This window comes from Triturus cristatus, chromosome 2_2 (genome assembly GCF_964204655.1).
Source record: "Triturus cristatus chromosome 2_2, aTriCri1.1, whole genome shotgun sequence".
Lineage (NCBI taxonomy): Eukaryota > Metazoa > Chordata > Amphibia > Caudata > Salamandridae > Triturus > Triturus cristatus.
In genome coordinates, this window is record NC_140582.1 from 1246453035 (window position 1) to 1246480147 (window position 27113).

The following is a 27113-nucleotide window of genomic DNA, read 5'->3' on the forward strand; positions in this document are numbered from 1 at the left end:
GTAAAAGCCTCACCTCCTCCCCGCCATAGCTCCCCCTACATCCCGCTTTAGCATCCCTATCTTTCTAAAGCCTCACCTCCTCCCTGCCATGGCTCCCCTACATCCCGCTTTAGCATCCCTATCTTTGTATAAGCCTCACCTCCTCCCCTCCATGGCTCCCCCTACATTCCGCTTTAGCATCCCTATCTTTCTAAAGCCTCACCTCCTCCCTGCCATAGCTCCCCCTACATTCTGCTTTAGCATCCCTATCTTTGTATAAGCCTCACCTCCTCCCCGCCATGGCTCTCCCTACATCCCGCTTTAGCATCCCTATCTTTGTATAAGCCTCACCTCCCCTCCTCCATGGCTTCCCCTACATCCTACTTTAGCATCCCTATCTTTCTAAAGTCTCACCTCCTCCCCACCATGGCTCCCCCTACATTCTGCTTTAGCATCCCTATCTTTGTATAAGCCTCACCTCCTCCCCGCCATGGCTCCCCCTACATTTCGCTTTGGCATCCCTATCTTTGTATAAGCCTCACCTCCTCCCCTCCATGGCTGCCGCTACATCCCGCTTTAGCATCCCTATCGTTATAAAAGCCTCACCTCCTACCCGCCATGGCTTCTCCTACATTTTGCTGCTGCTGGCCAGTCCCTTTTGTGGATTTCTGGTTTTGGGCATCCTGCCTTTTTCTTATTTTGATCTTTTATTTTTTAAATAATGTTGTTATTAGTGCCATCATCAAGTGGCAGAGAATTAGTGTCTGACATATTTAGGGTTGTGCATAATCTGAATCCACCGAGACCTGACTGCTACAAGAGGTAGGTGGATGATGGTGACTGCTTGTGATACACATCCTAGAACAACACATGGCACAAAAGATGGATCACAAGGGCAGTCCAACTGTCTACGTATGACAAACCAGGCTTGAAAATATACAAGAATGATCCGGACCAGGGCACGGGCGTGAAGGCACCAACAACCAAGTGAGAAGGGGCCCCCTGAACGCGGACTGCAGCACGTGGTGCACCAAGGCACTAGTTCACAAATGACCAGCTCCCCATTGTGAGCATAACACTGAACCCCCAAATCAGCTCTTCACTAGACCCAGAGTCCCAGATTGCCCCTTTTAGAAGCAAATGGAAAGGAATGCTGGCCTGGCCTGGCATGGATTCACTGAGGAGCAACAAAACAGTGGGTTGGACGAGTGTCTACAAGGATCTCTGTACCAGTCTGGTGAGGGCGCGGCTGTAAAACCACAGTCCGGTGGTTTGAAGCTCTCAGCTCAGAAAGATTCTCTCACGAAGAAGCATCTGTGCCACACAAACTCTGACTCTCTCTGTTGCAGGGGGGTGTGTCCATGGACGAAGAATGGGTGATTCAAAGACCGACAGAGGCGCGGATACAAGGGTCATTGGATGTTTGGAGACATGTATGACACAATGAGCTGTCTCTTTCCGTAGAAGACATCCACAGACCTCTGGATTCCTTATACACCAGGAATAAGAACCTCTCACTACAGAAGGACCCTGACCGAACATCGTTAGGTTTCTCTGTAGAGTATCACGCATGTAGCCATGGCAGGTGGGTTGGACATCGCTCTTTAACATTCGTGAGCGCTGCTGGATTTCTCAGATGTGGAAGAAAGCATGAAAAGTTGGGTTTCTCGGTTGCAAATAAGGGTGTCCAATGACTGTGGTGTTTCTCCATGACGAAGGCATGTGTGACACTGCAGACCAGAACAGCACGTTCCAAATCTGTGCCCAGAGTCCGTCCTCAGACCCATGGGCTGTTCTGGCGAGAAAGCTTTATTTAGACAGTGCCTAACATTCTTTGGCTACGTGCAACCAAAGATGGCTGTGTGTCTCTCACATGTAGTCACTGTCTGCCCGGTGCATCCATGGAGGTCGTCCGCCAACACTCCAAAGGCTTCCAGTTGGCCATGCGCCATACTGGAATGACCCATCTCACTGTGGCCTTAGCACTGATGACAATCTACACCTCATTCTGTATTGGGCAGGAACAATGTTTGTTCTTCTCTAGTGTCCTGTGATGCAATATCATAATATTAAATGCTGTGTGTCACTTATGAACATATTCGGTATATTTTGGCGGTCACTGGTGTGTGACCGGACCATGGAATGTGAAGGGCTCTGCTAATAACACATTTGAGTTTACAGTTCGCCTGTGGTCCCCGGCAGGTGGTGTTCTCATCTCCATCCTTAGCCCCCTTGCTAACCTGAGACGGTGCAGATGGGAATAAATGCTCTTCTTCTCCCAAATACGTTTTGATGATAAAATCCTCTCGAAGGGTCAGGAGTTGCATCCTTAATTCTGGATTCCAACCCCTTAGTCCCTCCCACCAAACACTGTGTCCTGAGATTGTTCATAAAGAAACATCCTTTTCTAAATGGAATCCTGAGTGGTCGGGCTGGGGTGCATCAGGCCAGAGGTTGTCCAGAAACCTTGCACAAAAACCACAATTTCAGGTCCTCAAGACTGCACTAAGACCCTCTTCCTGTGGCCCTGGGATCTGGTGCTTGTGTTAAGTGTCCACGTCACTTGTCTGGAGTAGGCCTCGGTGTCCGTCCTGCAGGCATCGGTACCATCAGGCCTCGTTCCTTGTCCCCAGCTGTGGAATGAGGGATCCCTCGTCCAGCAAGGCCCGGGAATCGTCTTCTGAAAAACACAAGCACACACAGATTACTTCACAGAGTCAAAAATAGCCCAACAGCATCATAAATAGGGGAGGATGTAACTTGCGTAATTTGCTGTGGTGTAAATAGGCGTAGTTACTGCAAGATTCTGTGCAATTACATGAGGAGAGCAGTTCATTTATCGCTATTTTCTTAGCGCAGGAATGTCCTCCGCCCTCCAAAAGGAACTTGAGGATTCATTTTGAGCTAAGAAATAGCACTAAAAATAACACAACATGAATAGCAGCCGCTCACATTCGCTAAATTTGTTGTTTCTGTGCTCCCCCCCCCCCCCCCCCCAGCAAATTACTCTTCACTACGCGAGCGGGCGTAATTGCATAATTATTGGTAATTTTGCATCAATAAGCAACGCAGAATTACCACAATTACTCCAGCGTAATGACCATTGTTCCCAGGCTAATCATAAAGAGGGCCGAATTATGTCCCCTCACACTCGTATGACAATCATCAACCACAACACAAGGGGCATCAGCACCACACTGGCACCAGCTCTGTGTACTGGCCTGAAACTGATGGCAAGGTCCTTGTTATCTGTCAACGTGTCTTAAAATGAGCCATCATGGACGATGTAAGAAAAAGTTCATCTCAAGCAGCTCGTGAGTCATTTCCCTCACGAATCACCAGCCAATAAGCATTCTTGAAATAAAACTATTGGCCTTCGGGGAGCAGCAGTGAAGGGGAAAAGGACCTGGGAAATGTCTGGCCTGGAGCAGCGTCAGAGGTGGAAAGAATCCCATACGTGAGATGGCGTCGCCCCTCGCCTTACCCTCAGGGGAAGAGCATTTGGGCCTAAGGTGAGGAGATGAAATGGAGGAACAGCACCAATTAAAGGACCTGTTTGATACTCACATCCTCCCACGCATCCCTTTCTAACATATTCAGAAGTAGGGAAGGGATACTCATCAGAGCACGGGCTTCAAAATATGGGACCCCTGGTCCATAGAGGATGGAGGCAAGAGGCAGGAATTAGGGAGGCGAAGTACATCACAGGTGAAGGGATTTAGATGGTGGATAAGGAAAAGTCAATCACCTGTAACATAGGGTTACTAGGGCCTTCCGGGATAGATGAGGAAACAGGCGACAGTCATGGGAATACGTTTATTGATTAATTAGAGAAAGTAAATCATCTGTAACACGGGGAACGATGAGAAAAAGGGGAGTGAATAAGGAAATGTAATTCATCTGTGGTGACTGGTGCAAGCTGATGTATAGGGAAAAGTAATTCACCTGTAACACTGGGGTGTTGGGGATAAAGTGATCGATAATCAAAAATAATTAATCTGCAACATCTGGGTGATGGGGATAAAGTGTTGGATAAGAAAAATGAAGTCACCTGGAACACTAGGGTGTCCGAGATAAAATGATAACCAAAAGTAATTCACCTGAAACAGTTGAGTGCTGGGGATAAAGTAATTAATAAGCAAATGTAATTCAACTGTAATGCCAGGGTGGTGGGGATAAAGTGATTGATAAGCAAAAGTAATTCACCTGGAACATCTGGGTGCTGGGGATAAAGTGCTGGATATGAAAAATAAACCACATGGAACACTGTGGTGTCAGGGATAAAATGATCGATGAGCAAAAGTTATTCCCCTGCAAAGCCGGGGTGTTGGGAGTAGAGCGACTGATAAGCAAAAGTAATTCACCTGTAACACCTGAGTGTCAGGGGTAAAGTGATCGATAAACAAAGTTAATTCACCTGCAAAGCCGGGGTGTTGGGATTAAAGCGATTGATAAGCAAAAGTAAATCATCTGTAACACCTGGGTACTAGGGTTAAAGTGATCAATAAGCAAAAGTAATTCACATGAAACAGTTGAGTGCTTGGGATAAAGTCATCGATAGGCATAAATAATTCACCTGCAACGCCGGGGTGTAGGGGGTAAAGTGATTGATAAGCAAAAGTAAATCACCTGTAACACCGGGGATAAAGGCTTTGAAAAGCAAAAGTAAATCAACTATTACACCGGGGTGTCTGGGATAAAGTGATTGATAAGCAAAAGTAGATCACCTGTTGTGCCGTGGTGGTGGGGATAAAGTGATCGATAAGCAAAAGCAATTCACCTGTAACGCCCGAGTGTAGGGGATAAAGTGATCGATAAGCAATAGTAAATCACCTGTGAGGCCAGGGTGATAGGGATAAAGTGATCGATAAGCAAAAGCAATTCACCAAAATGCCAAGGTGTCTGGGATAAAGTGATTGATAAGCAAAAGTAAATCACCTGTAACGCCCGAGTGCTGGGGATAAAGTGATCGATAAGCAATAGTAAATAACCTGTGATGCCAGGGTGATGGGGATAAAGTGATCGATAAGCAAAACCAATTCACCTGTAACGCCCGAGTGCTGGGGATAAAGTGATCGATAAGCAATAGTAAATCACCTGTGATGCCAGGGGGATAAAGTGATCGATAAGCAAAAGTAATTCACCTGGAACATCTGGGTGCTGGGGATAAAGTGCTGGATATGAAAAATTAAACCAAATGGAACACTGTGGTGTCAGGGATAAAATGATCGATAAGCAAAAGTAATTCACCTGCAAAGCCGGGGTGTTGGGAGTTGGGCTGGGTGGTAAATTTCGTTCCGCTCACGGAATTTGCGATATTTTGACATTTTCGTGTTCCGCGGAGAGCGCGAAAATGTCAAAACTTTTGCAACCTGCTGCAAAACTGAAGTATTTTTCTTGTTCGCGCTTCAAAAATTCTCGCGGTCGCGACTTACCGGGTCCCTGCGTTCGCCGACGAGTTTTCCTATCCGTTCGCGCGTGCCACAATATGTTGAATTGTTGGTAGCCTGTCGCGCTATCCCGCGAGAGTTTGCGATCGTGAACTCGTCATTGCGATCGCGAACAGGAAGTAAGCATCGCGAGCAAGATGGCCGCGCACATTAGCGACCGCATGGGCAAGTTGGAGATATATTTCACCGCGAGCACGCAAAAACACGAATGGGCGGGAAAAGCAATCTCCGCATCTTCGCGAAAGTTTTGCATGCTCGCGGAGATTTTGCGCAATTTCACGATAATTTGCGAACGGCAATTTCGCAAATTCCGCCCACCCTTAGTTGGGAGTAAAGCGATTGATAAGCAAAAGTAATTCACCTGTAACACCTGAGTGTCAGGGGTAAAGTGATCGATAAACAAAAGTAATTCACCTACAAAGCTGGGGTGTTGGGAGTAAAGCGATTGATAAGCAAAAGTAAATCATCTGTAACACCTGGGTACTGGGGTTAAAGTGATCAATAAGAAAAAGTAATTCACATGAAACAGTTGAGTGCTTGGGATAAAGTCATCGATAGGCATAAGTAATTCACGTGCAACGCCGGGGTGTTGGAGGTAAAGTGATTGATAAGCAAAAGTAAATCACCTATAACGCCGGGGATAAAGTCTTCGAAAAGCAAAAGTAAATCACCTATAACACCGGGGTGTCAGGGATAAAGTGATTGATAAGCAAAAGTAGATCACCTGTAGTGCCGGCGTGGTGGGGATAAAGTGATCGATAAGCAAAAGCAATTCACCTGTAACGCCCAAGTGCTGGGGATAAAGTGATCGATAAGCAATAGTAAATCACCTGTGATGCCAGGGTAATGGGGATAAAGTGATCGATAAGCAAAAGCAATTCACCAAAATGCCAGAGTGTCGGGGATAAAGTGATTGATAAGCAAAAGTAAATCATCTGTAACGCAGGAGTGCCGGGGATAAAGTGATCGAAAAGCAAAAGTAAATCACCTGTAACGCAGGAGTGTCAGGGATAAATTGATTGAAAAGCAAAAGTAAATCACCAGTAACACCGAGGTGTCAGCGATAAAGTGATTTATAGGCAAAAGCAAATCACCTGTAACGCAGGAGTATCAGGGACAAAGTGATCGAAAAGCAAAAGTAAATCACCTGTAATGCCGGGGTGTCGGGGATAAAGTGATCGAAAAGCAAAACTAAATCACCAGTAACACTGCGGTGTCGGGGATAAAGTGAATGATAAGCAAAAGTAAATCACGTGTAACACCTGGGTGTAGTGGATAAAGTGATTGATAAGCAAAAGTAAATCACCTGTAGTGCCAGGGTGGCGGTGATAAAGTGATCGATAAGCAATAGTAAATAACCTGTGATGCCAGAGTGATGGGGATAAAGTGATCAATAAACAAAAGCAATTCACCTGTAATGCCCGAGTGCTGGGGATAAAGTGATTGATAAGCAATAGTAAATCACCTGTGATACCAGGGTGATGGGGATAAAGTGATCGATTTGCAAAAGCAATTCACCAAAATGCCAGAGTGTCGGAGATAAAGTGATGGTTAAGCAAAAGTAAATCACATGTAATGCCAGGGTGCGGGGGATAAAGTGATTGATAAGCAAAAGTAAATCACCTGTAACGCAGGAGTGTCGGGGATAAAGTGATTGATAAGCAAAAGTAAATCACCTGTAACACCCGAGTGCTGGGGATAAAGTGATCGATAAGCAATAGTAAATAACCTGTGATGCCAGGGTGATGGGGATAAAGTGGTCGATAAGGAAAAGCAATTCACCTCTAACGCCCGAATGCTTGGGATAAAGTAATCAATAAGCAAAAGTAATTCACCTGCAAAACCAGGGTGTTGGGAGTAAAGCGATTGATAAGCAAAAGTAATTTACCTGTAACACCTGAGTGTCAGAGGTAAAGTGATCGATAAACAAAAGTTATTCACCTGCAAAGCCGGGGTGTTGGGAGTAAAGCGATTGATAAGCAAAAGTAAATCATCTGTAACAACTGGGTACTGGGTTTAAAGTGATCAATAAGCAAAAGTAATTCACATGAAACAGTTGAGTGCTTGGGATAAAGTCATCGATAGGCATAAGTAATTCACCTGCAACGCTGAGGGGTTGGGGGTAAAGTGATTGATAAGCAAAAGTAAATCACCTGTAACGCCGGGGATAAAGTCTTTGAAAAGCAAAAGTCAATCACCTATAACACCGGGGTGTCGGGGATTAAGTGATTGATAAGCAAAAGTTGATCACCTGTAGTGCCGGGGTGGTGGGGATAAAGTGATCGATAAGCAAAAGCAATTCACCTGTAACGCACGAGTGCTGGGGATAAAGTGATCGATAAGCAATAGAAAATCACCTGTGATGCCAGGGTGATGGGGATAAAGTGATCGATAAGCAAAAGCAATTCATCAAAATGCCAGAGTGTCGGGGATAAAGTGATTGATAAGCAAAAGTAAATCACCTGTAACACCCGAGTGCTGGGGATAAAGTGATCGATAAGCAATAGTAAATAACCTGTGATACCAGAGTGTCGGGGATAAAGTGATTGATAAGCAAATGTAAATCAACTGTAACGCAGGAGTGTCGGGGATAAAGTGATCGAAAAACAAAAGTAAATCACCAGTAATGCAGGAGTGTTGGGGATAACCCCCATTGCTCCAGTCTTGGACATATACGCTGCAAAGGCGATAGGCAGTGCTCTTTATGGCGCGGAACTATGGGGTTTCTGCTGTGTAGATGCCCTTGTGTCCAGTGAAAATAGATTCTTTAGAGACCTTGCATCGCTCCCAAGGGGTACACCAACGTAACCATTACTGAGCGATCTTGGTAGGCGCTCTATCAGAGATTTAGTCACTCTCCGTCCTCTGTTATACTGGGCGCGGCATTGGCGTACCCCTGAGCTTTCTAACTATGCTGACGGCCTAAGGGAGGATATGAATTTGCGAGGAGCTCACAAAATTTTGTGGCTTACGAACATCAAGAAGCTTCTGGTCGCAACAGGCCTCGCATCTGACCGGGATTTGGGGGCACCATTATCTAAGGAGGAAACTAAAAAAGCCTTTTGGGCATGGGTCGATGCACTGGAGTCAAGAGACCCCAATCTTGGCAGATTGACAGAGGCATTCCGTCAGCACAAACCTATGCCCTTCCTAGAACCCTATCTGGACTTCATTACGAAGCCCAAGGATAGATCGCTTTTCATTCAGTTCAGGTTTGGGACTCTTCCCCTTCGCGATCGCACTAGCAAGTGGAACCCCCCGCACAAGACTCCCCCGGATTGTCCAACTTGCTTGGGTGTTATTGAAAATGTCTCCCACTTTTTCTTCGCTTGCCCAGTATATGTGCAACCAAGAATGAAATGGCTTAGGCCCGTTTGTTTGCAGTTGGGAACAAGGGATCACCTTGCCGCTCTAAGAATCCTCAAAACGGACACATTTACTACTATAGTTTGCGGGGTGGCCAAATTTTTAGGCTGGGCATGGCTGATTAGGCAGAGGCTAATTAGCTCCAGTTGATCATTCTATTTATCCTCAAAGCTGCTAAAGTTTAATACATTTTTAATTATTTATTGTATAAAAATTAATCAGATTCTCATTTTATATAACATGTTTTTAAAATGTATTTTTATGAAATTGTGTTTTATGTACTTTTGTGCTTTTATGACATTTCATGTCGAAATAAAGCTTTGATTGACTAAAATGATAAATTGATCGAAAAGCAGAAGTAAATCACCAGTAACACCGAGGTGTCGGCGATAAAGTGATTGATAAGCAAAAGTAAATCACCTGTAACGCAGGAGTGTCAGGGATAAAGTGATCGAAAAGCAAAAGTAAATCACCTGTAATGCCGGGGTGTCGGGGATAAATTGATTGATAAGCAAAAGTAAATCACCTGTAACGCAGGCGTGTTGGGGATAAAGTGATTGATAAGCAAAAGTACATCACCTGTGATGCAGGAGTGTCAGGGATAAAGTGATCGAAAAGCAAAAGTAAATCACCTGTAATGCCGGGGTGTCGGGGATAAAGTGATCGAAAAGCAAAAGTAAATCACGAGTAACACCGCGGTGTCGGGGATAAAGTGAATGATAAGCAAAAGTAAATCACCTGTAACACCGGGGTGTAGGGGATAAAGTGATTGATAAGCAAAAGTAAATCACCTGTAGTGCCAGGGTGGCGGTGATAAAGTGATCGATAAGCAATAGTAAATCACCTGTGATGCCAGGACAATGGCGATAAAGTGATCGATAAGCAAAAGCAATTCACTAAAATGCCACAGAGTGTCGGGGATAAAGTAATCAATAAGCAAAAGTAATTCACCTGTAACGCCAGGGTGCTGAGGATAAAGTGATCGATGAGCAAAAGTAATTCACCTGGAACATCTGGCTGCTGGGGATAAAGTGCTGGATATGAAAAATTAAACCACATGGAACACTGTGGTGTCAGGGATAAAATGATCGATAAGCAAAGGTAATTCACCTGCAAAGCCGGGGTGTTGGGAGTAAAGCGATTGATAAGCAAAAGTAATTCACCTGTAACACCTAAGTGTCAGGGGTAAAGTGATCGATAAATGAAAGTAATTCACCTGCAAAGCCGGGGTGTTGGGAGTAAAGCGATTGATAAGCAAAAGTAAATCATCTGTAACACCTGGGTACTGGGGTTAAAGTGATCAATAAGCAAAAGTAATTCACATGAAACAGTTGAGTGCTTGGGATAAAGTCATCAATAGGCATAAGTAATTCACCTGCAATGCCGGGGTGTTGGGGGTAAAGTGATTGATAAGCAAAAGTAGATCACCTATAGTGCCGGGGTGGTGGGGATAAAGTGATCGATAGGCAAAAGCAATTCACCTGTAATGCCCGAGTGCTGGGGATAAGTGATCGATAAGCAATAGTAAATCACCTGTGATGCCAGGGTGATGGGGATAAAGTGATCGATAAGCAAAAGCAATTCACCAAAATGCCAGAGTGTCAGGGATAAAGTGATTGATAAGCAAAAGTAAATCACCTGTAACACCCGAGTGCTGGGGATAAAGTGATCGATAAGCAATAGTAAATAACATGTGATACCAGAGTGTCGGGGATAAAGTGATTGATAAGCAAATGTAAATCACCTGTAACGCAGGCGTGTCGGGGATAAAGTGATCGAAAAACAAAAGTAAATCACCAGTAATGCAGGAGTGTTGGGGATAAATTGATCGAAAAGCAAAAGTAAATCACCAGTAACACCGAGGTGTCGGCGATAAAGTGATTGATAAGTAAAAGTAAATCACCTGTAACGCAGGAGTGTCAGGGATAAAGTGATCGAAAAGCAAAAGTAAATCACCTGTAATGCCGGGGATAAATTGATTGATAAGCAAAAGTAAATCACCTGTAACGCAGGTGTGTTGGGGATAAAGTGATTGATAAGCAAAAGTACATCACCTGTAATGCAGGAGTGTCAGGGATAAAGTGATCGAAAAGCAAAAGTAAATCACCTGTAATGCCGGGGTGTCGGGGATAAAGTGATCGAAAAGCAAAAGTAAATCACCAGTAACACCGCGGTGTCGGGGATAAAGTGAATGATAAGCAAAAGTAAATCACCTGTAACACCGGGGTGTAGGGGATAAAGTGATTGATAAGCAAAAGTAAATCACCTGTAGTGCCAGGGTGGCGGTGATAAAGTGATCGATAAGCAATAGTAAATAACCTGTGATGCCAGGGTGATGGGGATAAAGTGATCGATAAGCAAAAGCAATTCACCTGTAACGCCCGAGTGCTGGGGATAAAGGGATCGATAAGCAATAGTAAATCACCTGTGATGCCAGGGCAATGGGGATAAAGTGATCGATAAGCAAAAGCAATTCACTAAAATGCCAGAGTGTCGGGGATAAAGTAATCAATAAGCAAAAGTAATTCACCTGTAACGCCAGGGTGCTGAGGATAAAGTGATCGATAAGCAAAAGTAATTCACCTGGAACATCTGGCTGCTGGGGATAAAGTGCTGGATATGAAAAATTAAACCACATGGAACACTGTGGTGTCAGGGATAAAATGATCGATAAGCAAAGGTAATTCACCTGCAAAGCCGGGGTGTTGGGAGTAATGCGATTGATAAGCAAAAGTAATTCACCTGTAACACCTAAGTCTCAGGGGTAAAGTGATCGATAAATGAAAGCAATTCACCTGCAAAGCCGGGGTGTTGGGAGTAAAGCGATTGATAAGCAAAAGTAAATCATCTGTAACACCTGGGTACTGGGGTTAAAGTGATCAATAAGCAAAAGTAATTCACATGAAACAGTTGAGTGCTTGGGATAAAGTCATCAATAGGCATAAGTAATTCACCTGCAATGCCGGGGTGTTGGGGGTAAAGTGATTGATAAGCAAAAGTAGATCACCTATAGTGCCGGGGATAAAGTGATCGATAGGCAAAAGCAATTCACCTGTAACGCCCGAGTGCTGGGGATAAAGTGATCGATAAGCAATAGTAAATCACCTGTGATGCCAGGGTGATGGGGATAAAGTGATCGATAAGCAAAAGCAATTCACCAAAATGCCAGAGTGTCGATGATAAAGTGATCGATAAGCAAAAGTAAATCACCTGAAACGCCCGAGTGCTGGGGATAAAAGGATTGATAAGCAATAGTAAATAACCTGTGATGCCAGGGTGATGGGGATAAAGTGATCGATAAGCAAAAGCAATTCACCAAAATGCCAGAGTGTCAGGGATTAAGGGATTGATAAGCAAAACTAAATCACCTGTAACGCAGGATTGTCGGGGATAAAGTGATCGAAAAGCAAAGGTAAATCACCAGTAACACCGAGGTGTCGGCGATAAAGTGATTGATAAGCAAAAGTAAATCACCTATAATGCAGGACTGTCGGGGATAAAGTGATTGAAAAGCAAAAGTAAATTACCTGTAATGCAGGGGTGTCGGGGATAAAGTGATTGATAAGCAAAAGTAAATCACCTGTAACACCGATGTGTCAGCGATAAAGTGATTGATAAGCAAAAGTAAATCACCTGTAAAGCAGGACTGTCTGGGATAAAGTGATCGAAAAGCAAAAGTAAATCACCTGTAACGCAGGAGTGTCGGGGATAAATTGATCGAAAAGCAAAAGTAAATCACCAGTAACACAGAGGTGTCGGCGATAAAGTGATTGATAAGCAAATGTAAATCACCTGTAACGCAGGGGTGTCGCGGATAAAGTGATCGAAAAGCAAAAGTAAATCACCAGTAAATCTGGGGTGTCGGGGATAAAGTGAATGATAAGCAAAAGTAAATCACCTGTAACGCAGGAGTGTCAGGGATAAAGTGATCGAAAAGCAAAAGTAAATCACCTGTAATGCCGGGGTGTCGGGGATAAATTGATTGATAAGCAAAAGTAAATCACCTGTAACGCAGGCGTGTTGGGGATAAAGTGATTGATAAGCAAAAGTACATCACCTGTGATGCAGGAGTGTCAGGGATAAAGTGATCGAAAAGCAAAAGTAAATCACCTGTAATGCCGGGGTGTCGGGGATAAAGTGATCGAAAAGCAAAAGTAAATCACCAGTAACACCGCGGTGTCGGGGATAAAGTGAATGATAAGCAAAAGTAAATCACCTGTAACACCGGGGTGTAGGGGATAAAGTGATTGATAAGCAAAAGTAAATCACCTGTAGTGCCAGGGTGGCGGTGATAAAGTGATCGATAAGCAATAGTAAATCACCTGTGATGCCAGGGCAATGGGGATAAAGTGATCGATAAGCAAAAGCAATTCACTAAAATGCCACAGAGTGTCGGGGATAAAGTAATCAATAAGCAAAAGTAATTCACCTGTAACGCCAGGGTGCTGAGGATAAAGTGATCGATAAGCAAAAGTAATTCACCTGGAACATCTGGCTGCTGGGGATAAAGTGCTGGATATGAAAAATTAAACCACATGGAACACTGTGGTGTCAGGGATAAAATGATCGATAAGCAAAGGTAATTCACCTGCAAAGCCGGGGTGTTGGGAGTAAAGCGATTGATAAGCAAAAGTAATTCACCTGTAACACCTAAGTGTCAGGGGTAAAGTGATCGATAAATGAAAGTAATTCACCTGCAAAGCCGGGGTGTTGGGAGTAAAGCGATTGATAAGCAAAAGTAAATCATCTGTAACACCTGGGTACTGGGGTTAAAGTGATCAATAAGCAAAAGTAATTCACATGAAACAGTTGAGTGCTTGGGATAAAGTCATCAATAGGCATAAGTAATTCACCTGCAATGCCGGGGTGTTGGGGGTAAAGTGATTGATAAGCAAAAGTAGATCACCTATAGTGCCGGGGTGGTGGGGATAAAGTGATCGATAGGCAAAAGCAATTCACCTGTAACGCCCGAGTGCTGGGGATAAAGTGATCGATAAGCAATAGTAAATCACCTGTGATGCCAGGGTGATGGGGATAAAGTGATCGATAAGCAAAAGCAATTCACCAAAATGCCAGAGTGTCGGTGATAAAGTGATCGATAAGCAAAAGTAAATCACCTGAAACGCCCGAGTGCTGGGGATAAAAGGATTGATAAGCAATAGTAAATAACCTGTGATGCCAGGGTGATGGGGATAAAGTGATCGATAAGCAAAAGCAATTCACCAAAATGCCAGAGTGTCAGGGATTAAGGGATTGATAAGCAAAACTAAATCACCTGTAACGCAGGATTGTCGGGGATAAAGTGATCGAAAAGCAAAGGTAAATCACCAGTAACACCGAGGTGTCGGCGATAAAGTGATTGATAAGCAAAAGTAAATCACCTATAATGCAGGACTGTCGTGGATAAAGTGATCGAAAAGCAAAAGTAAATTACCTGTAATGCAGGGGTGTCGGGGATAAAGTGATTGATAAGCAAAAGTAAATCACCTGTAACACCGATGTGTCAGCGATAAAGTGATTGATAAGCAAAAGTAAATCACCTGTAAAGCAGGACTGTCTGGGATAAAGTGATCGAAAAGCAAAAGTAAATCACCTGTAACGCAGGAGTGTCGGGGATAAATTGATCGAAAAGCAAAAGTAAATCACCAGTAACACAGAGGTGTCGGCGATAAAGTGATTGATAAGCAAATGTAAATCACCTGTAACGCAGGGGTGTCGCGGATAAAGTGATCGAAAAGCAAAAGTAAATCACCAGTAAATCTGGGGTGTCGGGGATAAAGTGAATGATAAGCAAAAGTAAATCACCTGTAACGCAGGAGTGTCAGGGATAAAGTGATCGAAAAGCAAAAGTAAATCACCTGTAATGCCGGGGTGTCGGGGATAAATTGATTGATAAGCAAAAGTAAATCACCTGTAACGCAGGCGTGTTGGGGATAAAGTGATTGATAAGCAAAAGTACATCACCTGTGATGCAGGAGTGTCAGGGATAAAGTGATCGAAAAGCAAAAGTAAATCACCTGTAATGCCGGGGTGTCGGGGATAAAGTGATCGAAAAGCAAAAGTAAATCACCAGTAACACCGCGGTGTCGGGGATAAAGTGAATGATAAGCAAAAGTAAATCACCTGTAACACCGGGGTGTAGGGGATAAAGTGATTGATAAGCAAAAGTAAATCACCTGTAGTGCCAGGGTGGCGGTGATAAAGTGATCGATAAGCAACAGTAAATCACCTGTGATGCCAGGGCAATGGGGATAAAGTGATCGATAAGCAAAAGCAATTCACTAAAATGCCACAGAGTGTCGGGGATAAAGTAATCAATAAGCAAAAGTAATTCACCTGTAACGCCAGGGTGCTGAGGATAAAGTGATCGATAAGCAAAAGTAATTCACCTGGAACATCTGGCTGCTGGGGATAAAGTGCTGGATATGAAAAATTAAACCACATGGAACACTGTGGTGTCAGGGATAAAATGATCGATAAGCAAAGGTAATTCACCTGCAAAGCCGGGGTGTTGGGAGTAAAGCGATTGATAAGCAAAAGTAATTCACCTGTAACACCTAAGTGTCAGGGGTAAAGTGATCGATAAATGAAAGTAATTCACCTGCAAAGCCGGGGTGTTGGGAGTAAAGCGATTGATAAGCAAAAGTAAATCATCTGTAACACCTGGGTACTGGGGTTAAAGTGATCAATAAGCAAAAGTAATTCACATGAAACAGTTGAGTGCTTGGGATAAAGTCATCAATAGGCATAAGTAATTCACCTGCAATGCCGGGGTGTTGGGGGTAAAGTGATTGATAAGCAAAAGTAGATCACCTATAGTGCCGGGGTGGTGGGGATAAAGTGATCGATAGGCAAAAGCAATTCACCTGTAATGCCCGAGTGCTGGGGATAAAGTGATCGATAAGCAATAGTAAATCACCTGTGATGCCAGGGTGATGGGGATAAAGTGATCGATAAGCAAAAGCAATTCACCAAAATGCCAGAGTGTCGGGGATAAAGTGATTGATAAGCAAAAGTAAATCACCTGTAACACCCGAGTGCTGGGGATAAAGTGATCGATAAGCAATAGTAAATAACCTGTGATACCAGAGTGTCGGGGATAAAGTGATTGATAAGCAAATGTAAATCACCTGTAACGCAGGAGTGTCGGGGATAAAGTGATCGAAAAACAAAAGTAAATCACCAGTAATGCAGGAGTGTTGGGGATAAATTGATCGAAAAGCAAAAGTAAATCACCTGTAACGCAGGTGTGTTGGGGATAAAGTGATTGATAAGCAAAAGTACATCACCTGTAATGCAGGAGTGTCAGGGATAAAGTGATCGAAAAGCAAAAGTAAATCACCTGTAATGCCGGGGTGTCGGGGATAAAGTGATCGAAAAGCAAAAGTAAATCACCAGTAACACCGCGGTGTCGGGGATAAAGTGAATGATAAGCAAAAGTAAATCACCTGTAACACCGGGGTGTAGGGGATAAAGTGATTGATAAGCAAAAGTAGATCACCTGTAGTGCCGGGGTGGTGGGGATAAAGTGATCGATAAGCAAAAGCAATTCACCTGTAACGCACGAGTGCTGGGGATAAAGTGATCGATAAGCAATAGAAAATCACCTGTGATGCCAGGGTGATGGGGATAAAGTGATCGATAAGCAAAAGCAATTCATCAAAATGCCAGAGTGTCGGGGATAAAGTGATTGATAAGCAAAAGTAAATCACCTGTAACACCCGAGTGCTGGGGATAAAGTGATCGATAAGCAATAGTAAATAACCTGTGATACCAGAGTGTCGGGGATAAAGTGATTGATAAGCAAATGTAAATCAACTGTAACGCAGGAGTGTCGGGGATAAAGTGATCGAAAAACAAAAGTAAATCACCAGTAATGCAGGAGTGTTGGGGATAACCCCATTGCTCCAGTCTTGGACATATACGCTGCAAAGGCGATAGGCAGTGCTCTTTATGGCGCGGAACTATGGGGTTTCTGCTGTGTAGATGCCCTTGTGTCCAGTGAAAATAGATTCTTTAGAGACCTTGCATCGCTCCCAAGGGGTACACCAACGTAACCATTACTGAGCGATCTTGGTAGGCGCTCTATCAGAGATTTAGTCACTCTCCGTCCTCTGTTATACTGGGCGCGGCTTTGGCGTACCCCTGAGCTTTCTAACTATGCTGACGGCCTAAGGGAGGTTATGAATTTGCGAGGAGCTCACAAAATTGAGTGGCTTACGAACATCAAGAAGCTTCTGGTCGCAACAGGCCTCGCATCTGACCGGGATTAGGGGGCACCATTATCTAAGGAGGAAACTAAAAAAGCCTTTTGGGCATGGGTCGATGCACTGGAGTCAAGAGACCCCAATCTTGGCAGATTGACAGAGGCATTCCGTCAGCACAAACCTATGCCCTTCCTAGAACCCTATCTGGACTTCATTACGAAGCCCAAGGATAGATCGCTTTTCATTCAGTTCAGGTTTGGGACTCTTCCCCTTCGCGATCGCACTAGCAAGTGGAACCCCCCGCACAAGACTCCCCCGGATTGTCCAACTTGCTTGGGTGTTATTGAAAATGTCTCCCACTTTTTCTTCGCTTGCCCAGTATATGCGCAACCAAGAATGAAATGGCTTAGGCCCGTTTGTTTGCAGTTGGGAACAAGGGATCACCTTGCCGCTCTAAGAATCCTCAAAACGGACACATATACTACTATAGTTTGCGGGGTGGCCAAATTTTTAGGCTGGGCATGGCTGATTAGGCAGAGGCTAATTAGCTCCAGTTGATCATTCTATTTATCCTCAAAGCTGCTAAAGTTTAATACATTTTTAATTATTTATTGTATAAAAATTAATCAGATTCTCATTTTATATAACATGTTTTTAAAATGTATTTTTATGAAATTGTGTTTTATGTACTTTTGTGCTTTTATGACATTTCATGTCGAAATAAAGCTTTGATTGACTAAAATGATAAATTGATCGAAAAGCAAAAGTAAATCACCAGTAACACCGAGGTGTCGGCGATAAAGTGATTGATAAGCAAAAGTAAATCACCTGTAACGCAGGAGTGTCAGGGATAAAGTGATCGAAAAGCAAAAGTAAATCACCTGTAATGCCGGGGTGTCGGGGATAAATTGATTGATAAGCAAAAGTAAATCACCTGTAACGCAGGCGTGTTGGGGATAAAGTGATTGATAAGCAAAAGTACATCACCTGTGATGCAGGAGTGTCAGGGATAAAGTGATCGAAAAGCAAAAGTAAATCACCTGTAATGCCGGGGTGTCGGGGATAAAGTGATCGAAAAGCAAAAGTAAATCACCAGTAACACCGCGGTGTCGGGGATAAAGTGAATGATAAGCAAAAGTAAATCACCTGTAACACCGGGGTGTAGGGGATAAAGTGATTGATAAGCAAAAGTAAATCACCTGTAGTGCCAGGGTGGCGGTGATAAAGTGATCGATAAGCAATAGTAAATCACCTGTGATGCCAGGGCAATGGGGATAAAGTGATCGATAAGCAAAAGCAATTCACTAAAATGCCACAGAGTGTCGGGGATAAAGTAATCAATAAGCAAAAGTAATTCACCTGTAACGCCAGGGTGCTGAGGATAAAGTGATCGATGAGCAAAAGTAATTCACCTGGAACATCTGGCTGCTGGGGATAAAGTGCTGGATATGAAAAATTAAACCACATGGAACACTGTGGTGTCAGGGATAAAATGATCGATAAGCAAAGGTAATTCACCTGCAAAGCCGGGGTGTTGGGAGTAAAGCGATTGATAAGCAAAAGTAATTCACCTGTAACACCTAAGTGTCAGGGGTAAAGTGATCGATAAATGAAAGTAATTCACCTGCAAAGCCGGGGTGTTGGGAGTAAAGCGATTGATAAGCAAAAGTAAATCATCTGTAACACCTGGGTACTGGGGTTAAAGTGATCAATAAGCAAAAGTAATTCACATGAAACAGTTGAGTGCTTGGGATAAAGTCATCAATAGGCATAAGTAATTCACCTGCAATGCCGGGGTGTTGGGGGTAAAGTGATTGATAAGCAAAAGTAGATCACCTATAGTGCCGGGGTGGTGGGGATAAAGTGATCGATAGGCAAAAGCAATTCACCTGTAACGCCCGAGTGCTGGGGATAAAGTGATTGATAAGCAAAAGTACATCACCTGTAATGCAGGAGTGTCAGGGATAAAGTGATCGAAAAGCAAAAGTAAATCACCTGTAATGCCGGGGTGTCGGGGATAAAGTGATCGAAAAGCAAAAGTAAATCACCAGTAACACCGCGGTGTCGGGGATAAAGTGAATGATAAGCAAAAGTAAATCACCTGTAACACCGGGGTGTAGGGGATAAAGTGATTGATAAGCAAAAGTAAATCACCTGTAGTGCCAGGGTGGCGGTGATAAAGTGATCGATAAGCAATAGTAAATAACCTGTGATGCCAGGGTGATGGGGATAAAGTGATCGATAAGCAAAAGCAATTCACCTGTAACGCCCGAGTGCTGGGGATAAAGGGATCGATAAGCAATAGTAAATCACCTGTGATGCCAGGGCAATGGGGATAAAGTGATCGATAAGCAAAAGCAATTCACTAAAATGCCAGAGTGTCGGGGATAAAGTAATCAATAAGCAAAAGTAATTCACCTGTAACGCCAGGGTGCTGAGGATAAAGTGATCGATAAGCAAAAGTAATTCACCTGGAACATCTGGCTGCTGGGGATAAAGTGCTGGATATGAAAAATTAAACCACATGGAACACTGTGGTGTCAGGGATAAAATGATCGATAAGCAAAGGTAATTCACCTGCAAAGCCGGGGTGTTGGGAGTAATGCGATTGATAAGCAAAAGTAATTCACCTGTAACACCTAAGTCTCAGGGGTAAAGTGATCGATAAATGAAAGCAATTCACCTGCAAAGCCGGGGTGTTGGGAGTAAAGCGATTGATAAGCAAAAGTAAATCATCTGTAACACCTGGGTACTGGGGTTAAAGTGATCAATAAGCAAAAGTAATTCACATGAAACAGTTGAGTGCTTGGGATAAAGTCATCAATAGGCATAAGTAATTCACCTGCAATGCCGGGGTGTTGGGGGTAAAGTGATTGATAAGCAAAAGTAGATCACCTATAGTGCCGGGGATAAAGTGATCGATAGGCAAAAGCAATTCACCTGTAACGCCCGAGTGCTGGGGATAAAGTGATCGATAAGCAATAGTAAATCACCTGTGATGCCAGGGTGATGGGGATAAAGTGATCGATAAGCAAAAGCAATTCACCAAAATGCCAGAGTGTCGATGATAAAGTGATCGATAAGCAAAAGTAAATCACCTGAAACGCCCGAGTGCTGGGGATAAAAGGATTGATAAGCAATAGTAAATAACCTGTGATGCCAGGGTGATGGGGATAAAGTGATCGATAAGCAAAAGCAATTCACCAAAATGCCAGAGTGTCAGGGATTAAGGGATTGATAAGCAAAACTAAATCACCTGTAACGCAGGATTGTCGGGGATAAAGTGATCGAAAAGCAAAGGTAAATCACCAGTAACACCGAGGTGTCGGCGATAAAGTGATTGATAAGCAAAAGTAAATCACCTATAATGCAGGACTGTCGGGGATAAAGTGATTGAAAAGCAAAAGTAAATTACCTGTAATGCAGGGGTGTCGGGGATAAAGTGATTGATAAGCAAAAGTAAATCACCTGTAACACCGATGTGTCAGCGATAAAGTGATTGATAAGCAAAAGTAAATCACCTGTAAAGCAGGACTGTCTGGGATAAAGTGATCGAAAAGCAAAAGTAAATCACCTGTAACGCAGGAGTGTCGGGGATAAATTGATCGAAAAGCAAAAGTAAATCACCAGTAACACAGAGGTGTCGGCGATAAAGTGATTGATAAGCAAATGTAAATCACCTGTAACGCAGGGGTGTCGCGGATAAAGTGATCGAAAAGCAAAAGTAAATCACCAGTAAATCTGGGGTGTCGGGGATAAAGTGAATGATAAGCAAAAGTAAATCACCTGTAACGCAGGAGTGTCAGGGATAAAGTGATCGAAAAGCAAAAGTAAATCACCTGTAATGCCGGGGTGTCGGGGATAAATTGATTGATAAGCAAAAGTAAATCACCTGTAACGCAGGCGTGTTGGGGATAAAGTGATTGATAAGCAAAAGTACATCACCTGTGATGCAGGAGTGTCAGGGATAAAGTGATCGAAAAGCAAAAGTAAATCACCTGTAATGCCGGGGTGTCGGGGATAAAGTGATCGAAAAGCAAAAGTAAATCACCAGTAACACCGCGGTGTCGGGGATAAAGTGAATGATAAGCAAAAGTAAATCACCTGTAACACCGGGGTGTAGGGGATAAAGTGATTGATAAGCAAAAGTAAATCACCTGTAGTGCCAGGGTGGCGGTGATAAAGTGATCGATAAGCAATAGTAAATCACCTGTGATGCCAGGGCAATGGGGATAAAGTGATCGATAAGCAAAAGCAATTCACTAAAATGCCACAGAGTGTCGGGGATAAAGTAATCAATAAGCAAAAGTAATTCACCTGTAACGCCAGGGTGCTGAGGATAAAGTGATCGATAAGCAAAAGTAATTCACCTGGAACATCTGGCTGCTGGGGATAAAGTGCTGGATATGAAAAATTAAACCACATGGAACACTGTGGTGTCAGGGATAAAATGATCGATAAGCAAAGGTAATTCACCTGCAAAGCCGGGGTGTTGGGAGTAAAGCGATTGATAAGCAAAAGTAATTCACCTGTAACACCTAAGTGTCAGGGGTAAAGTGATCGATAAATGAAAGTAATTCACCTGCAAAGCCGGGGTGTTGGGAGTAAAGCGATTGATAAGCAAAAGTAAATCATCTGTAACACCTGGGTACTGGGGTTAAAGTGATCAATAAGCAAAAGTAATTCACATGAAACAGTTGAGTGCTTGGGATAAAGTCATCAATAGGCATAAGTAATTCACCTGCAATGCCGGGGTGTTGGGGGTAAAGTGATTGATAAGCAAAAGTAGATCACCTATAGTGCCGGGGTGGTGGGGATAAAGTGATCGATAGGCAAAAGCAATTCACCTGTAACGCCCGAGTGCTGGGGATAAAGTGATCGATAAGCAATAGTAAATCACCTGTGATGCCAGGGTGATGGGGATAAAGTGATCGATAAGCAAAAGCAATTCACCAAAATGCCAGAGTGTCGGTGATAAAGTGATCGATAAGCAAAAGTAAATCACCTGAAACGCCCGAGTGCTGGGGATAAAAGGATTGATAAGCAATAGTAAATAACCTGTGATGCCAGGGTGATGGGGATAAAGTGATCGATAAGCAAAAGCAATTCACCAAAATGCCAGAGTGTCAGGGATTAAGGGATTGATAAGCAAAACTAAATCACCTGTAACGCAGGATTGTCGGGGATAAAGTGATCGAAAAGCAAAGGTAAATCACCAGTAACACCGAGGTGTCGGCGATAAAGTGATTGATAAGCAAAAGTAAATCACCTATAATGCAGGACTGTCGTGGATAAAGTGATCGAAAAGCAAAAGTAAATTACCTGTAATGCAGGGGTGTCGGGGATAAAGTGATTGATAAGCAAAAGTAAATCACCTGTAACACCGATGTGTCAGCGATAAAGTGATTGATAAGCAAAAGTAAATCACCTGTAAAGCAGGACTGTCTGGGATAAAGTGATCGAAAAGCAAAAGTAAATCACCTGTAACGCAGGAGTGTCGGGGATAAATTGATCGAAAAGCAAAAGTAAATCACCAGTAACACAGAGGTGTCGGCGATAAAGTGATTGATAAGCAAATGTAAATCACCTGTAACGCAGGGGTGTCGCGGATAAAGTGATCGAAAAGCAAAAGTAAATCACCAGTAAATCTGGGGTGTCGGGGATAAAGTGAATGATAAGCAAAAGTAAATCACCTGTAACGCAGGAGTGTCAGGGATAAAGTGATCGAAAAGCAAAAGTAAATCACCTGTAATGCCGGGGTGTCGGGGATAAATTGATTGATAAGCAAAAGTAAATCACCTGTAACGCAGGCGTGTTGGGGATAAAGTGATTGATAAGCAAAAGTACATCACCTGTGATGCAGGAGTGTCAGGGATAAAGTGATCGAAAAGCAAAAGTAAATCACCTGTAATGCCGGGGTGTCGGGGATAAAGTGATCGAAAAGCAAAAGTAAATCACCAGTAACACCGCGGTGTCGGGGATAAAGTGAATGATAAGCAAAAGTAAATCACCTGTAACACCGGGGTGTAGGGGATAAAGTGATTGATAAGCAAAAGTAAATCACCTGTAGTGCCAGGGTGGCGGTGATAAAGTGATCGATAAGCAACAGTAAATCACCTGTGATGCCAGGGCAATGGGGATAAAGTGATCGATAAGCAAAAGCAATTCACTAAAATGCCACAGAGTGTCGGGGATAAAGTAATCAATAAGCAAAAGTAATTCACCTGTAACGCCAGGGTGCTGAGGATAAAGTGATCGATAAGCAAAAGTAATTCACCTGGAACATCTGGCTGCTGGGGATAAAGTGCTGGATATGAAAAATTAAACCACATGGAACACTGTGGTGTCAGGGATAAAATGATCGATAAGCAAAGGTAATTCACCTGCAAAGCCGGGGTGTTGGGAGTAAAGCGATTGATAAGCAAAAGTAATTCACCTGTAACACCTAAGTGTCAGGGGTAAAGTGATCGATAAATGAAAGTAATTCACCTGCAAAGCCGGGGTGTTGGGAGTAAAGCGATTGATAAGCAAAAGTAAATCATCTGTAACACCTGGGTACTGGGGTTAAAGTGATCAATAAGCAAAAGTAATTCACATGAAACAGTTGAGTGCTTGGGATAAAGTCATCAATAGGCATAAGTAATTCACCTGCAATGCCGGGGTGTTGGGGGTAAAGTGATTGATAAGCAAAAGTAGATCACCTATAGTGCCGGGGTGGTGGGGATAAAGTGATCGATAGGCAAAAGCAATTCACCTGTAATGCCCGAGTGCTGGGGATAAAGTGATCGATAAGCAATAGTAAATCACCTGTGATGCCAGGGTGATGGGGATAAAGTGATCGATAAGCAAAAGCAATTCACCAAAATGCCAGAGTGTCGGGGATAAAGTGATTGATAAGCAAAAGTAAATCACCTGTAACACCCGAGTGCTGGGGATAAAGTGATCGATAAGCAATAGTAAATAACCTGTGATACCAGAGTGTCGGGGATAAAGTGATTGATAAGCAAATGTAAATCACCTGTAACGCAGGAGTGTCGGGGATAAAGTGATCGAAAAACAAAAGTAAATCACCAGTAATGCAGGAGTGTTGGGGATAAATTGATCGAAAAGCAAAAGTAAATCACCTGTAACGCAGGTGTGTTGGGGATAAAGTGATTGATAAGCAAAAGTACATCACCTGTAATGCAGGAGTGTCAGGGATAAAGTGATCGAAAAGCAAAAGTAAATCACCTGTAATGCCGGGGTGTCGGGGATAAAGTGATCGAAAAGCAAAAGTAAATCACCAGTAACACCGCGGTGTCGGGGATAAAGTGAATGATAAGCAAAAGTAAATCACCTGTAACACCGGGGTGTAGGGGATAAAGTGATTGATAAGCAAAAGTAGATCACCTGTAGTGCCGGGGTGGTGGGGATAAAGTGATCGATAAGCAAAAGCAATTCACCTGTAACGCACGAGTGCTGGGGATAAAGTGATCGATAAGCAATAGAAAATCACCTGTGATGCCAGGGTGATGGGGATAAAGTGATCGATAAGCAAAAGCAATTCATCAAAATGCCAGAGTGTCGGGGATAAAGTGATTGATAAGCAAAAGTAAATCACCTGTAACACCCGAGTGCTGGGGATAAAGTGATCGATAAGCAATAGTAAATAACCTGTGATACCAGAGTGTCGGGGATAAAGTGATTGATAAGCAAATGTAAATCAACTGTAACGCAGGAGTGTCGGGGATAAAGTGATCGAAAAACAAAAGTAAATCACCAGTAATGCAGGAGTGTTGGGGATAACCCCATTGCTCCAGTCTTGGACATATACGCTGCAAAGGCGATAGGCAGTGCTCTTTATGGCGCGGAACTATGGGGTTTCTGCTGTGTAGATGCCCTTGTGTCCAGTGAAAATAGATTCTTTAGAGACCTTGCATCGCTCCCAAGGGGTACACCAACGTAACCATTACTGAGCGATCTTGGTAGGCGCTCTATCAGAGATTTAGTCACTCTCCGTCCTCTGTTATACTGGGCGCGGCTTTGGCGTACCCCTGAGCTTTCTAACTATGCTGACGGCCTAAGGGAGGTTATGAATTTGCGAGGAGCTCACAAAATTGAGTGGCTTACGAACATCAAGAAGCTTCTGGTCGCAACAGGCCTCGCATCTGACCGGGATTAGGGGGCACCATTATCTAAGGAGGAAACTAAAAAAGCCTTTTGGGCATGGGTCGATGCACTGGAGTCAAGAGACCCCAATCTTGGCAGATTGACAGAGGCATTCCGTCAGCACAAACCTATGCCCTTCCTAGAACCCTATCTGGACTTCATTACGAAGCCCAAGGATAGATCGCTTTTCATTCAGTTCAGGTTTGGGACTCTTCCCCTTCGCGATCGCACTAGCAAGTGGAACCCCCCGCACAAGACTCCCCCGGATTGTCCAACTTGCTTGGGTGTTATTGAAAATGTCTCCCACTTTTTCTTCGCTTGCCCAGTATATGCGCAACCAAGAATGAAATGGCTTAGGCCCGTTTGTTTGCAGTTGGGAACAAGGGATCACCTTGCCGCTCTAAGAATCCTCAAAACGGACACATATACTACTATAGTTTGCGGGGTGGCCAAATTTTTAGGCTGGGCATGGCTGATTAGGCAGAGGCTAATTAGCTCCAGTTGATCATTCTATTTATCCTCAAAGCTGCTAAAGTTTAATACATTTTTAATTATTTATTGTATAAAAATTAATCAGATTCTCATTTTATATAACATGTTTTTAAAATGTATTTTTATGAAATTGTGTTTTATGTACTTTTGTGCTTTTATGACATTTCATGTCGAAATAAAGCTTTGATTGACTAAAATGATAAATTGATCGAAAAGCAAAAGTAAATCACCAGTAACACCGAGGTGTCGGCGATAAAGTGATTGATAAGCAAAAGTAAATCACCTGTAACGCAGGAGTGTCAGGGATAAAGTGATCGAAAAGCAAAAGTAAATCACCTGTAATGCCGGGGTGTCGGGGATAAATTGATTGATAAGCAAAAGTAAATCACCTGTAACGCAGGCGTGTTGGGGATAAAGTGATTGATAAGCAAAAGTACATCACCTGTGATGCAGGAGTGTCAGGGATAAAGTGATCGAAAAGCAAAAGTAAATCACCTGTAATGCCGGGGTGTCGGGGATAAAGTGATCGAAAAGCAAAAGTAAATCACCAGTAACACCGCGGTGTCGGGGATAAAGTGAATGATAAGCAAAAGTAAATCACCTGTAACACCGGGGTGTAGGGGATAAAGTGATTGATAAGCAAAAGTAAATCACCTGTAGTGCCAGGGTGGCGGTGATAAAGTGATCGATAAGCAATAGTAAATCACCTGTGATGCCAGGGCAATGGGGATAAAGTGATCGATAAGCAAAAGCAATTCACTAAAATGCCACAGAGTGTCGGGGATAAAGTAATCAATAAGCAAAAGTAATTCACCTGTAACGCCAGGGTGCTGAGGATAAAGTGATCGATGAGCAAAAGTAATTCACCTGGAACATCTGGCTGCTGGGGATAAAGTGCTGGATATGAAAAATTAAACCACATGGAACACTGTGGTGTCAGGGATAAAATGATCGATAAGCAAAGGTAATTCACCTGCAAAGCCGGGGTGTTGGGAGTAAAGCGATTGATAAGCAAAAGTAATTCACCTGTAACACCTAAGTGTCAGGGGTAAAGTGATCGATAAATGAAAGTAATTCACCTGCAAAGCCGGGGTGTTGGGAGTAAAGCGATTGATAAGCAAAAGTAAATCATCTGTAACACCTGGGTACTGGGGTTAAAGTGATCAATAAGCAAAAGTAATTCACATGAAACAGTTGAGTGCTTGGGATAAAGTCATCAATAGGCATAAGTAATTCACCTGCAATGCCGGGGTGTTGGGGGTAAAGTGATTGATAAGCAAAAGTAGATCACCTATAGTGCCGGGGTGGTGGGGATAAAGTGATCGATAGGCAAAAGCAATTCACCTGTAACGCCCGAGTGCTGGGGATAAAGTGATCGATAAGCAATAGTAAATCACCTGTGATGCCAGGGTGATGGGGATAAAGTGATCGATAAGCAAAAGCAATTCACCAAAATGCCAGAGTGTCGGTG

The 27113-nt window shown here is 43.3% G+C and overlaps 1 protein-coding gene across 1 annotated transcript in view; it reads right to left on the reverse strand.

Annotated features, from left to right (window-relative positions):
- Positions 1-667: 667 nt before the first annotated feature.
- The window catches only part of LOC146863509 (uncharacterized), a 546139-nt gene continuing 519693 nt past the window's right edge, over positions 668-27113 (reverse strand). Inside the window, exon 14 of the mRNA XM_085642941.1 lies at positions 668-2659. Coding sequence (XP_085499067.1) covers positions 2589-2659 — 71 coding nt within the window. The 3' untranslated portion in view covers positions 668-2588. The remainder of the gene's footprint in view (positions 2660-27113) is intronic.